The following is a 13,332-nucleotide window of genomic DNA, read 5'->3' as shown; positions in this document are numbered from 1 at the left end:
AATACCACTGAGCACACAATGGACTAACTAGAGTACAAAAGAGGTTTTAATCTTTTGAAAGAGACACAGATGTGAACGAAATTCAAGATGTTTTCATTCCAAATCCTGAGGTTGAATCATAACGAATTTTAGACTGTTAACAATTTAGATTGTCAGCCCAAAGTTTTGTATCTGAAAAAGCCCTAGATTTTTTTAGTGAGGTACATAACTTTCATTTTGACTTTATTTTATGTTGGGGTGCTCTTCCAAGATCCTTAGATAAAAAGGAATTTGGTTTGGGTGGGCTACCACATTTCAGATCCAAAAGCAAGTAGAATACATCAGTTAACAATTTTCTCTTGTAATATTAGCTTCAAAGATTCAGATTCTCCATTCAATTACATGGGAAAATTAATAACCCTTTCATTACAGTCATACAGAATTACGGGATCCCATTTTTACTAGGTTAAATATAAGTTGATTTGCAGTTAGCACCAGTTCATTTACTTGTCATATTCCTGGGTTAATTAGGTATCAATTTGTTTCTCTCTTTTTTTCTCTCTCTAATCTCTGAGGACGGGAAGGCTATAAATATTAATGAGTCAGTATAATGGGCTTTGGCTTCTTCAGAAAGATTACATGATAAACTGCATTCCCCTTTCCTCCCTTCTCCAGAGCAGTCTACCTTATGAGGAAAGACAGTTTCATTTGGAGGGCCATCTATAATTGTTGAATCAGGCCTGGAGTCTGAGATCCATTCTGAGTCACTATGAATAGAGCTCTAGTATGGGTTGGGCCCCAGGGAAACTGGTGGTTAAATACTGTGAGAATCTTTATCAGACAGGAAATGACAACTCATTAAAATACTAACCGTTAAGCCTGTTTAGATCACTGCGTGGGGTGGGGGGACAACTTAACTCTGTACTGTTTGAAATGTGCACATTTCTGGAAACAGAAAAAAATTATTTATAAGACTGTTATCAAGAAAGGGAATTGCTGGGGCGCCTGGCTGGCTTAGTCAGTAGAGCATGCGACTCTTGATCGTGGAGTCATAAGTTCAAGCCCCATGTAGGGAGTAGACTTTACTTTAAAAACAAAAAAAAGAGGGGCGCCTGGGTGGCTCAGTGGATTGAGCCGCTGCCTTCGGCTCAGGTCATGATCTTGGTGTCCTGGGATCGAGCCCCGCATCAGGCTCTCTGCTCAGCAAGGAGCCTGCTTCCCCCTCTCTCTGCCTGACTCTCTGCCTGCTTGTGAGCTCTCTCTCTGTCAAATAAATAAATAAAATCTTAAAAAAAAAAAGAAAGAAAAAGTTAAAAACAACAAAAAATTAAGAAAGGGAATTGCTACAGACCTGTACTCCTGGGGCTAATAATATATGTTAATAAAAAATTTAAAATTAAAGAAAAAAAAGAGAAGGAATTGCTAGTCCGGTCTTCTTACTGAACTTCCACCATGTTTTTATTGCATCTTTTGTATGGAAGACAGTATCAGCATATAAAGGGGGAGTAGGGTGGGAGGGGCTTTTTTTTTTTTAATCCCTGAATATATATATCCTACTAGTACCTTCACTGTAAAATTCAGTTTCTTCAGCAGAAGAATCTGTTGGCTTGAGTCTACAAGAGACCATTTTCCATTTAATAATAGGCTCTCTACTCTAATCCTCCTGGGCCAAATCTCAGTTGATAGAATTCTCTGGAGTTAGAGGATGAATCTGATTTATTGATTTACATGCAGTGATCCTCACTCAGTCAAGAAAATTCTGAAGACTCTGATACTCATTTGAAATATAATTGTGTTCCAACTGAGGGCTCAGGATTTCAGTGTCTTGAGGTTTAACTATCTGGATTCTAAAAGTCCCTCTTTATGACCTTTAGAAGTCTGAGGAAAAAAGAGACATCCAGTCTGCTTTATGATCTGTCTATATATCTATTTATTTACTTGACAGAAGGAGAGGGAACACAAGCAGGGAGAGTGGGAGAGGGAGAAGCAGGCTTCCCACTGAGAAGGGTGCCCAATGTGCAGTCTCTATCCCAGGACTCCAGGATCATGACCTGAGCTCAAGGCAGATACCCAACAACTGAGCCACCCAGATGTCTCCCCTCCCACAGTCTACATCTTTGTAGAAATAGCTTTTTTTCTCTCTAGTATCTTACCTAACAGTCCTGCATTGAATTGGTCTGCTAACTATAACTTTTGGGAATAAGGTATAATATTTATACCCCTTGAAGTTTAGCCTCATGGTCTATACCAGTGGTCTCTACCATCAGAATGGGACTAAAACAAATAGAACTTTTTTTTTTTTAGAACTTCTATTTATATTTATTTTCATCTTCGTTATTTTCTTTTTTGTGTATTTTATGTGTATTTTGTGTATTTTTTGTGTATATAACATTATGGTAGCGCATATATACACAGTTTATATGACTATACACATATGGAGGATGTAGTTTACTACCATCAATCTGACTGGCACTCCCTCGGGCCACATGTCAGAAAATTACATCTCTTGGAGTACAGAAATAGGCTAGGGGAACAGTGGGAGTGCCACAATGCAAAAAGGGTTCACAGTGGACCTTTTGCAATATATTGTGTTTTTTCTGTACCCCATTAATCAGATTTATAATTCCTAGTTTAAACTAATCCTCACAAAACACAACCGGCTTTAAAAGTTTCCTGTAAAGAAACAGTAGAAGGGGAAGAGTGGTAATAGTGCAGTCACAAGAGGCAGTAAAAAAGCTGCAGCATTGACATTTTACCTGTTCCTAGTATATGTCTACAGAAGTCAGCCAACAAATTTAGAAATTATTACTTTTAATCAAGTAAATCCTAATTACTTTTAATCAATTAAAATCCCAATTTTAAATGTCTTGAAATATTCACTAATGATAGCACAAAAGCCATGATACTTAGTAAGACATTTAAAATTAAGAATTTTTAAAATTTTTTTAATTTTAGCTTTATTTTATCCTTTTGTATTTGTGCATTTTACTATTTGCATAAGTAATATATACATATATCAGAAATGTTTACATGGGATGCCTGGGTGACTCCGTTTATGAAGGGTCTACCTTCAGCTCAGGTAATGATCCCAGGGCCCTGAGCTGTCTGCTCAGCGGGGAGCCTGCTTCACCCTCTGCCACTCACCCCCCCACTCATACTTATGCTCTCTGTCTCTCTCTGAAATAAATACATAAAATCTTTTTAAAAACAAAATAGTACTGGGCATCATTAATTTACTTCAGTAATCTCTATCATGCTTCTGAATTATAACAACACTTAGAATTGATTAAACTCTGTATTTTCCTTTCTTTAATATCCCCCTTGACCTGAATTTTATTCTAAAAATATTTTTGTTCCACTTATAAGCTTTCAGAAGTCTAACTAATCACCCCTGAGAATGTTATTTACGATATTATAATTAATCATCAGAAGGATGTTAAATAAAAAATCAGCCTCAAAGTATACACAACCAGTGAAACAAAGGTGATAAGACAAACAAACAAACAAAAAAAAAAAACTTGTGCCTGTAATTTTTTCTAAGAAAAATAAAGCCTTATTACTTTGTAGCCTTACTGGGAACTGATGTCAGACAGTATGTTTTCAGGAAAGCCAGTGTAACTTACATGATCACATTAATGCTAAGATCCTCCAAAAAGTGGTTAAGAAAGGAGCAGAGCCTATATTAAATATAACATTTACTTTATTCATACCCACTTAGTTCCCTTAGGCATTTTAACTGTTTAACCTTTATATAAGGCAGCCCTGTGTAGGTAAGGTTAAGCAACAAGACACATCAGTTGTTTTTAAGTTCATGTTATTTCTGTTATTTAACACTGTGCCCAAGTTTTATGGTGGTACATAGTAACAGTGACAACCAAAAACTACACCTGTCTGGAAAAATCCAAACAGAATCATGAATAGGAAAATTTCAGGTATTCTAATAACAAGTCTTAGTTTGATTACTACCTATGATGGAGAGGAGATTCAAAGTAAATCAAAATGTGTGTTTTTTAGTATCTGTTGATCCAATTTGTTTGAAAGTTACACAATTTGAAAAGTGTCCCTTGAAAACAAGAATAATAATGACCAATAAATTTTTGGAATCGGTGTGAGCCCAGGAATAACCAACAAAATGAAAATATAAAGCATTGTGAAAAATAATCATACCACCCACTCTCTATGCAATCTCTGCCAATTGTGATGCTTCCTCTGGAAGATTTTCTGGCTTTTGTGGGTACAAAGAATAATGGAGACCTTTATTTATAATGAGTCAGTATGGGGAGAGTTTAAATTATAGATTTCTTATCAGATAAATGGGTTTCAGAAGCAAAATCACATACAGTTTTAAAACTGTGGAAAAATAATGGGTTTAGGGGGTTCCTGGGTGGCTCAGTGGGTTGAGCCTCTACTTTCTCTGCCTTGCTTGGCTCAGGTCATGATCTCAGGGTCCTGGGATGGACCCCCTCTGCCTGCCTGTCTGCCTACTTGTGACCTCTCTCTCTGTGTTAAATACATAAATTTTTTAAAAATCTTTAAAAAAAAAAAGGTTGCTTTAAAAAATAATAATAAATTTTGTTTGCATATTGGTCAGGGCTCTTGACAGAATTTTACAAAGAAGTTTGTCTTGTTTCTTAACACCTACTAAGATGTGTAAGCCTGACAAAATACTGTTCCCATGGGGCACCTGGGTGGCTCAGTGGGTTAAAGCCTCTGCCTTCAGCTCAGGTCATGATCCCAGGGTCCTGGGATCGAGCCCCAAATCGGGCTCTCTGCTCAGCAGGGAGCCTGCTTCCTCTCTCTCTCTCTCTCTCTCTCTCTCTCTCTCTGCCTGCCTCTCTGCCTACTTGTAATCTCTGCCTGTCAAATAAATAAATAAATAATCATAAAAAAAAAGAACATTCTTAAAAAAAAAAAAATACTGTTCCCATGAAACCACCTTCAAGCTCCGGGTGGGTTTGGACTTATGTGGGTTTTGTTTTTGTGTTTTTTGTTTTTTGGTTTTTTCCCCCTCAGTTGTTTGCATTTTCTGAGAGGTTCCCCCCCTCCTTTCTTAAAATCAATAACAAAAATTTTAAAATTGCCATTAGAATAATTTGTTGGAAATGTATTTTTTAATAAGTTCTGTTACCTGAAACACTTTTGTGTATGCCAAGAAAATAAATATCAATTACTATCCACAGCTTTTTCTACCCACCATGTTGAATGTTTACAGCAAGGAAAAGCAGATGAGATCAATTTTGTTTTTATTTTTTTCTGGTTTGGGTTTCTTTAAGGCTTTCTTAATTAGAGAAAGTAGCTGTTGACAAAGCTAATTTAAACATATTTAAGGCCAACAGTTGACTGAAAAGTAGTTTTGTGTGTGTTTGATCTTCTCCAACTTTATTTTCACAAAACTTTAATACTTTTAGCTTAATCAGCACCTAATGGCAGATGGAGGACCCACTCAACTACAGGTTGAGATGAGTTCTTGGCCAGGTGCACAGGATACTCTGAATTTAATGGCTTTCTGGGAATGGCACTGTAGCCATTTACTAAGCCAACTATAAAAAACCACTGGAGAAGAATGCAAGTTATTCTTCCTACCCCCCCCATATATATACCTTAAATTAATCTTAAATGTCGGAATGGCTCTTCTGTTGGCTGCTTGAAAATAACTTGAGGGATGAGGTCATAGTCTGGTTATTATTGTTTGCCTTAAATGCACGTAAAGAATGACAGATGTAATTGCAATTTTTATGTAGTCCATTACTAAAATAGCGTCAGTATTAATTAAGGAATCTCTAATGTAAGTGTGCTTTGTATAAGCTGAGACAACTGTGGCCTAAACCATTGTTTATAGAGAAAAAGCAATGAAAGTAAAACTAAAATTTGATGAATATATAAAGATTAAGATGATCTGATAAATAATTAGTTGTATAATACTTAATACCTATATGTTCATTTTTTCAGATTTATTCAGATCATGTGGCATTTATCATGAGCGTTTTGGTTAATATACTGCAATAAAAGCTTTTAACTTCTCTATTTTCAACTGTTTTCCTAGTCTCTTATGAGAAACTACATAGAGACCTCTCCCACCTACCAAAAACATGTAAGAAGCCTGTAACACTCTAGCACCTTGAAAAATGAATCTCAACATTAGCCCAAGATAATTGAAAATTGCACATCACTAAATGTAAATGTGTAATGACATATTCTCTGTCAGCTAGTGTGCAGCTCTTAATGGACTTGACAGTGGCAATCATTTAACTTTTAAGATTATTTTGAAGGGAGTCTAGAATGATTGTTGCCAGTCCCTTCCTCATTCCCCTCAACCACAGCAACAAAAAAGAAGAACCTTTCTAACATGTGGGTCTTAGTTCTTCATTTTCTCTTTCAATTATGGCCCAAGAATGGAGCCCAAGAATGATTTGAGGGAAACTGTAAGCCATATTTCTGCTCAACTCCGGTTAAGTTAGAAGTCTGTAGAGAGAACAAGGCACATATATTGGAGTCCAACTTTTGAAGCACATAAAAAAGAGAATGTTCAAGTCATTTCTTGTACAATCAGCTGTTCAGATTAGCATACAGTCATTTCAGCCTTTATGAATAAAAGGGTTTTCTTAACCTTTAAAAAAAAAGAAGACAATGGCTTGACTATGGCTATCCTTGAGAATTTAAAACAATGACAATAGGGTATTGTTATTAAGAGTGAATATGAATCGGTATCTGAATCGGTATCTGAAACAAAGTTCTTATAAATCTGCCGTCTTCAAAGCCCATGTTTTTACACGTGTATTTTACTAGAATTTTTTTTATATTCACGTGGTTTGTTTCAAGTGTAAATGGATGAGCTATTTGCATTCCCTTATGCATTATGTGAGGAAAAGGAAATTTATCCAAGGAAAATTTCTCTTTTAAAGAGGAAGTTTGGGGATGCCTGGCTGGCTCAGTCAGAGAAGTGTGTGACTCTTGATCTTGGGGTGGTGAGTTGGAGCCTTGTGTTGGGTGTAGAGATAACTTAAATAAGTAAAGCTTAAAAAAAAAATGAAGAGAAAGTTTGTCCTGTTCTTGCCCCATTGCAGTCAGAATCATTACTGATAAATAGCAACATAGTTCAGACACAGCTCTTCTGGTTTACCCCAGAACGGGTTGTTAGTGTAAAGCCACTTAGAAGTCAGTGAGAGAGAGAGAGACTCAGGCTGTAGGTTAAGAGACTTTTCCCTCTTCCATCTTCCATGGCTGTCATATGGATCTTATGGTCTGATCAGTGCAGTCTTTGCCTCTGCTGTACATGTCTAGTCAGCCTCTTTCCCATATCCTGCAGTAGTTATTAAAGGAGCTTTTTGTACAGCTTCACCCCACACTGATCTCCTTTCTTTCTCCAGTTCCTTTGAAATACATCTTCTGTACCAAAAGAATTTAGTATAGATTTGTAAATTCTTTTGTTCACAGATCCATGTGTATATATGTGTGTGTGTGTGCCTGTGTGTTTTGAATCTCTCAAGATTTTAAGTTCCTTGTGGGCATGAACTGTTTCTTGCAGTTGCCTTGTTTTGTTTTGTTTTCCCTTAGTACCAACTACAATGTCAGACACAAAATAAGGACTCCATTAAGTATTAGGTGGTTGATAGTTAAGAGGATCAAGGAAAAGTATCAGCCAGGAGTTTATGAGTTTATGTATGTGTTAGCTTCTGGTAAATATAGTATTCAAAAAAATTATCTTCCTCTGCCCCTTTGCTTTTTATTAAGAAAGCAGTAACTGGATTGTTCTAGAAAAGAGGAGGTGAAGTTAGTACTTATAAGGGAGACCATTAGGTGCTCTTGCATGTATGTATTGACATACCTTTTGATGGCTGCAGATTTGGCTCATCTACCTTTTAGCCCTATTATGGCAGATGAGAAAATAAAAGGTACAGAAAATAGAGATGTTTGATTTTCTGAGTTGCCTCAAGTTACCATTTTAAAAAACTCCTGCAAGCATTTCTAAAACGGGATCCTGGTCGCTGGTTACCAAACTGGTTTAACAGCACTGCCTCCACGTACTCTGGGTGAGAGGGAGCTCCGAGTACATAAACTTATCAAAGATCACTATCCCAGTCATTTCAGAACAAGTTGTTTAGTAATGTACTGTAGTTTCTGTGCAAACCATCTACCATAAGCCACGAAGTGATTCAAGGTTCATAGTTCCTTCTTTGTTCCTTTGTTAATCACTGACTTCTGACTGGTGGGAGGTGCCTCCCAAATTTGCTAATGCATTCTTTTTGGATAAGGATGACGCACAGATTGTCCTAATAAGGACTTAGATTGAGAAAGGACCGCCCCACTCTGAGAAGATGGGACAAGTCAGAGAGAGGGCGGGCAGTTTCTTTTTCAACTGGGGATGACACAAGCATAAGTCATTTCCTTATTAATCGGTTCAAACCAGTTCTTACAGGAACTGGTGGTGATAAATGTGGGACTTCTCAGAAGTCATTCATTTTATTCTTTGTGTCATACCAGTGTGCAGCATTCGCTTAGCTGGCCTCACTCTGAGGATGAACTCTTCTGCTAGAAGGGGCTCAGCTCCTACTTTCTCCCAGACATGTTGGTGGAAGAGATTTTTCTCTAAGGGGTTGTTAAAGGATGAATTTTACCCACTAAAAAAAGTTTAGAGGCTTTGCCAGCTCTGCTGATTGTTGCATTTTTTTTTCCTCTTTCTGTCCAATCCCTGCTTTTTGAATCCAGGTGGTAAGTGGATTTTTCTTAACATTCTTCCTGCTTTTCTCCCCAAATATATCTTTTTCCTTGGGTTATTGTGCCCTGCTTCCAGTGCTGTCCCCGGCGTAGGTCCATCTCTGCAGAAGCCATTCCAGGAGTACCTGGAGGCCCAGCGGCAGAAGCTTCACCACAAAAGTGAAATGGGCACACCACAGGTGAGACTTGACTCCGTTTTCTTCTCTTTCCCACCCCCGTGGTTTCAGGCTGAAATTACATTCACAGCACTCACTGGCATTTTTAGGCAAATAGAGCTAGGTTTGTTTGTCAGTCTTCTTAACTGAGGTTGCGGCTCTATTTACTCTCTACTGGGGAATTGTCTTTGTCTAAATCAGAAATGTAACTTCTATTTTGTATCTATCTTCTCCCAAAAAACAAAGGTAGAGTTAACAGAAAATAATGGACCTGTTATACTGAAGGAGTTGTTGACTGATTGTAATGCTTTATTAACAAATAATAATTCCCAAGTGGATTAAAAATTTTAAATTTGTAGCATTTTGTAGCATAAGAAGGTATTAGACTAACCGAGGTCACTTGAATATCTCCCTTCATTTTTGCCCTATTTTCAGAGACGGGAAAATAATCTTTTTTTTTTAATCAACTAAGGCTCTTCACAGAGCTGAACTTAAAAACTTTAACTCATTAAACTAAGCCTGCCTTTTCTGTAAACAGTTCTGAGGCAAAGGGAAATGACTAGAAGAGAATGAGTAAGCAGTAACCTGAAATGGGAAACTTGAAGGAAGCATACTTGGTGGATTTTTTTTTTCTTTGTTTTTTTTTTTTTTTTTAATGTAAGTTTGACGCCTAGCGTGGAGCCCAGTGCGGGGCTTGATCTCACGACCCTGGGGTAAAGACCTGAGCTGAAATCAAGAGGCAGACACTTAAACAACTGAGCCACCCAGGCACCCCAACTATTGGATTATTTATTTATTATTATTATTATTATTATTATTGTTATTATTTGATGGCCTTAGACTCTGTGTGGCCCTTTGCTGCCCTCAGTTGACCAAATATGACTTCAGGAAGAGCTGACATTTTAAAAAGCTGCTCCCAATGCTGGAACAAGAATATGTGATTATCTTGACACTACTCTCTACAAATATCTACATGGCAACTTCAGATAGTAGAATTTAATCAATTTTATCCTTATGTCGTAAAAGATAAGAGGCGACCTCACACCTGGCCCATTCTAAACTATGTGAATCAACATTGACTTCACATCTAACAAAGTGAAATCCTAATAATTGGCTGTAAAAAGGCCTGAATGTAGACTTCAGGATACCTGGAGATGTGAGACTTTCATTTTAATTTTTTAGACTTTATAGGTTATAAGCGTCAAGTTCTCATCATTTTTCTTAAATATTATAGATGATTCCCTTTTTACTACCAAATTAATGAAATGTTTCTTCTGGATTGTTTTGCATTTATTCTTGCAGGGAGAAAACTGGTTATCCTGGCTGTTTGAGAAGTTGGTGGTTGTAATGGTGTGCTACTTCATCCTGTCCATCATTAACTCCATGGCACAAAGTTATGCCAAACGAATGCAGCAGCGGTTGAACTCAGAGGAGAAAACTAAATAAGCAGGAAAAGGTTTTAATGGCAGAAGTTAGAATGGTTGGGTTCTGCCTTAAATTGGGAGGACTCCAAACCAAGAAGGAAAATTCCCTTTTCCAACCTCTATCAATTTTAATTTTTTTTTCCCCTGAAAGCAGTTTAGTCCATATTTTGCACTGACATACTTTTCCTTTGTGTGTTAAGGTAAGGTATCCACCCTCAATTCAATCCAGCTTGTATTTTATTAGGGTGGAATGTGATGTTCAGCAGCAAACTTAACAGAAACTGTCCTTTTCTTTGTTACCTTCAAAAGGCCCACGTGGCACAGTTAAAGAATCCCGGGCACCAAAAAAAAAGTTCCTAAGTATGTTGAATAGTCAAGCCATTTAGGCTTGTCAGAAATGACTCCTTTGTTTTTCTAAGTCATTAAAATGTATATAAATTATACTAGATTGGATGACAGTCTTGCATGTCTATCATGGTAAAATTTAATATGCTGTCCTGCCCACCCCTTCCTCTCCTACCTTAAAAAAAAAAAGGCCATTTTATGATGCGTTGCACACCCTCTTGGGAAACTGATCTTTAAATTTTGAGACAGTATAAGAAAATTCTGGTTGGTGTCTCACAAATGAGCTGATACCATTTTTTATTCTGTATATTTAGAATGAAGTCATGAACAAACTTTATAAAGACATCTTTGATCATTCCAAAATTGTGTCCGTTTTCTTGAGCGTTTTGATTTTTTTGCTTCATTTTAGCTACTACCACCTACTGGTCAGCCTTGCCGAATCCGCCCACAACCATAATTTCTTAAGCCTTCATGTATTCGCACATAAGAGCCACAACCAAGGTACTTTTTTGTTAGGCTGGAATTGGGCGGCTTGCTACCCATTGCTGAAAGAGCAGCTTAGGGATTTGCATAGCGAGGGGTTTGTGGAAACAGGAGGAATGAAAGTATACAAATTACAGGGCAGTGAAGAGAGAATAACTTTTGTTTGTTTAAAAAAAAAAAACAACACTTTCTCATATCTGTGTTAATTTTAGCTCAGCATGTACTCTGGTTTTGACAAATTTTACTTTTTTATGTAACCTAATTTTCTTGCCTTTCTTCAATAAGTGTTACGTTCTTTTGGGATGTTTCTGATTGAACTTGGTCACTTTGTTTTGCTTGGGAGGAAAATAAACAGTTTCTCTTTTTTCTTTAGGAAGATTGTTTCTGGCATTATGTTAAGAGTAGAATTGGGTTTAAATTGCAACAGGCCAGAAATGCCTGATTGTTTTATAAAATCCTGCCTGAATGTCTGCTTATTTTTGCCTACCGTCGTGACATCTTCATGGCTGTACCACCTTGTCGGGTAGCTTATCAGACTGATGTTGACTGTTGAATGTCATGGCAACAGCAGTCGATGGGCTGTCTGACATTTTGGTATCTTTCATCTGACCATCCATATCAAATATTCCCATTTAAACATTACCTAGCCTCATGGTTTATGATCAGAAATTGTGGTCCTTATGTCTAGTGGCACTTTGAATCTTTTATGCCATGATATTGCAGCATTGAGAAGATTTTATGGAAAATTGGGATGGTCTCCATGACCACAGCTAAATATAGGACAACCAACCTGTCTTGTAGGTTTTGAAAAGGTTAACAATCTTTTTTTCTGCCCAGGGACCTTCTGGCAAGGTGATTGATCCTTTATTTGGAAAGCAGTACCCCGATACTCTATTTTAGAGAGATTCATGTTAACCAACAAAATTTTTTACACTCATTAGGGTTATCATGAATTGCTAAGTTACCTTCCAGTTGGGTTTCATGTCTCACCTGCATTTTATTTGGTGTTTGAAGAAAGGAAAGAGGAAATCAAATATGAATTGTACTATTTGTACTAAATTTTTAGGATTTATTGGTAAATTTGTTTCAGAGTAAGGTATTAGAAAAAGAAAAATGCTTCTTAGAGTGACGATCTAAGTAATTAATACATTTGACGTAGGATGATGGTTGGTTCACTTTCAAATGAATTTACTTGGAAAACAAAAGAGCAGCTGTCCTCCTTCCCTCTGCTGCTAAGTGTCCAGGTGTGGCATGCTCAGATGGTCCTGCTGGATTCCGCTGGGGCAGAATGGCACCCTCTGTTCCAGTGGTTGGTTTGTTCCTTTCTTATATCCACCAAAGTGGACACAACAACTACATGATCCCAAAAACAAACCTAGTTGATTCCAGGTGATGGAAGACCAGAAAATGTGTAAGTGGATGGTTTGCTGTTACTGCAAATAAAAAAAAGGGCCTGGGAATTCTAATTCAGTCTACTTTGTTTAAGTGTCATTTTGTGCCTTGAATGTCTGTGGTACTATATGATATCTCGACTCCGTGACCAGAAGCAGTGCAGTGCGGTATAACGCAACACAACCGCAGTGTGTGCACTGACACACTGGGGAAACTCCCTTCAAAGAGTTCATGTCACGTGGGGAACTTGTAGTATTTGCTCTACTATCTATGAGCTGGAGTGTGGGGCTCCAAAGAAAGGAAGATTTTTATTTTCATCTGGAGGATGGCCACCCTCATTCTCTAAAAATCAGAGAAAGATAAGGCCAGAGTACAGTTTCTGAAGTACACTAGTAGATGCAGTAGCAAGGGCTCCCATAGAAACCAGCTCAGCCTGTTTCCAGGGTGCTCTGTGTGGGCTGTAGCTTTAATAGGGCAGCATGAGGCTTGTCTTCCTTTCACAGCTCCACACTGATTTCCTTTGAGTACAATTAATGCATTAAGCTAATTAGAATAACTGGTTGCCCTCTCGTACCCTGGGGTCAACAGTGTTTTGACTGACCCCTGTATAAAGAGCTTATGGGAGTTCCCAGCCTTTTAGTGTCAAAAAGCCTTCCATAATTTTGAAACCCATTTCCCTCCATATGCAGCAGCCTATGTTAATGGTTTATAATTATACCTTTCATGTAGGTGACTTTGAGAACTTTTTTTTTTTTTTTTAAAGATTTTATTTGACAGAGCGAAAGAGAACACAAGCAGGGGCAGTGTGAGGGAGAAGCAGGCTTCCTGCTGAGCAGGGA

General features: G+C 37.6%; 1 protein-coding gene across 4 annotated transcripts in view; it reads left to right on the top strand.

The window, feature by feature from the left end:
• The window catches only part of VMP1 (vacuole membrane protein 1), a 137,697-nt gene extending 125,147 nt beyond the window's left edge, over positions 1 to 12,550 (top strand). For 3 of the 4 annotated variants that reach the window (XM_032871901.1, XM_032871902.1, XM_032871903.1), the window contains 2 exons: positions 8,771 to 8,873; positions 10,152 to 12,550. In XM_032871901.1, coding sequence (XP_032727792.1) covers positions 8,771 to 8,873; positions 10,152 to 10,295 — 247 coding nt within the window. In that variant the 3' untranslated portion in view covers positions 10,296 to 12,550. Of the gene's footprint in view, positions 1 to 8,770; positions 9,498 to 10,151 lie in introns of those variants that run through there. The other variant, XM_032871900.1, reaches the window with a different exon arrangement.
• Positions 12,551 to 13,332: the final 782 nt, after the last annotated feature.

This window comes from Lontra canadensis, unplaced genomic scaffold (genome assembly GCF_010015895.1).
Source record: "Lontra canadensis isolate GAN:19392208 unplaced genomic scaffold, GSC_riverotter_1.0 scaffold43, whole genome shotgun sequence".
Taxonomy (NCBI): Eukaryota; Metazoa; Chordata; class Mammalia; order Carnivora; family Mustelidae; genus Lontra; species Lontra canadensis.
The sequence above is the reverse complement of the archived record's forward strand: the minus strand, read 5'-3'. Positions and strand labels throughout refer to the sequence as shown.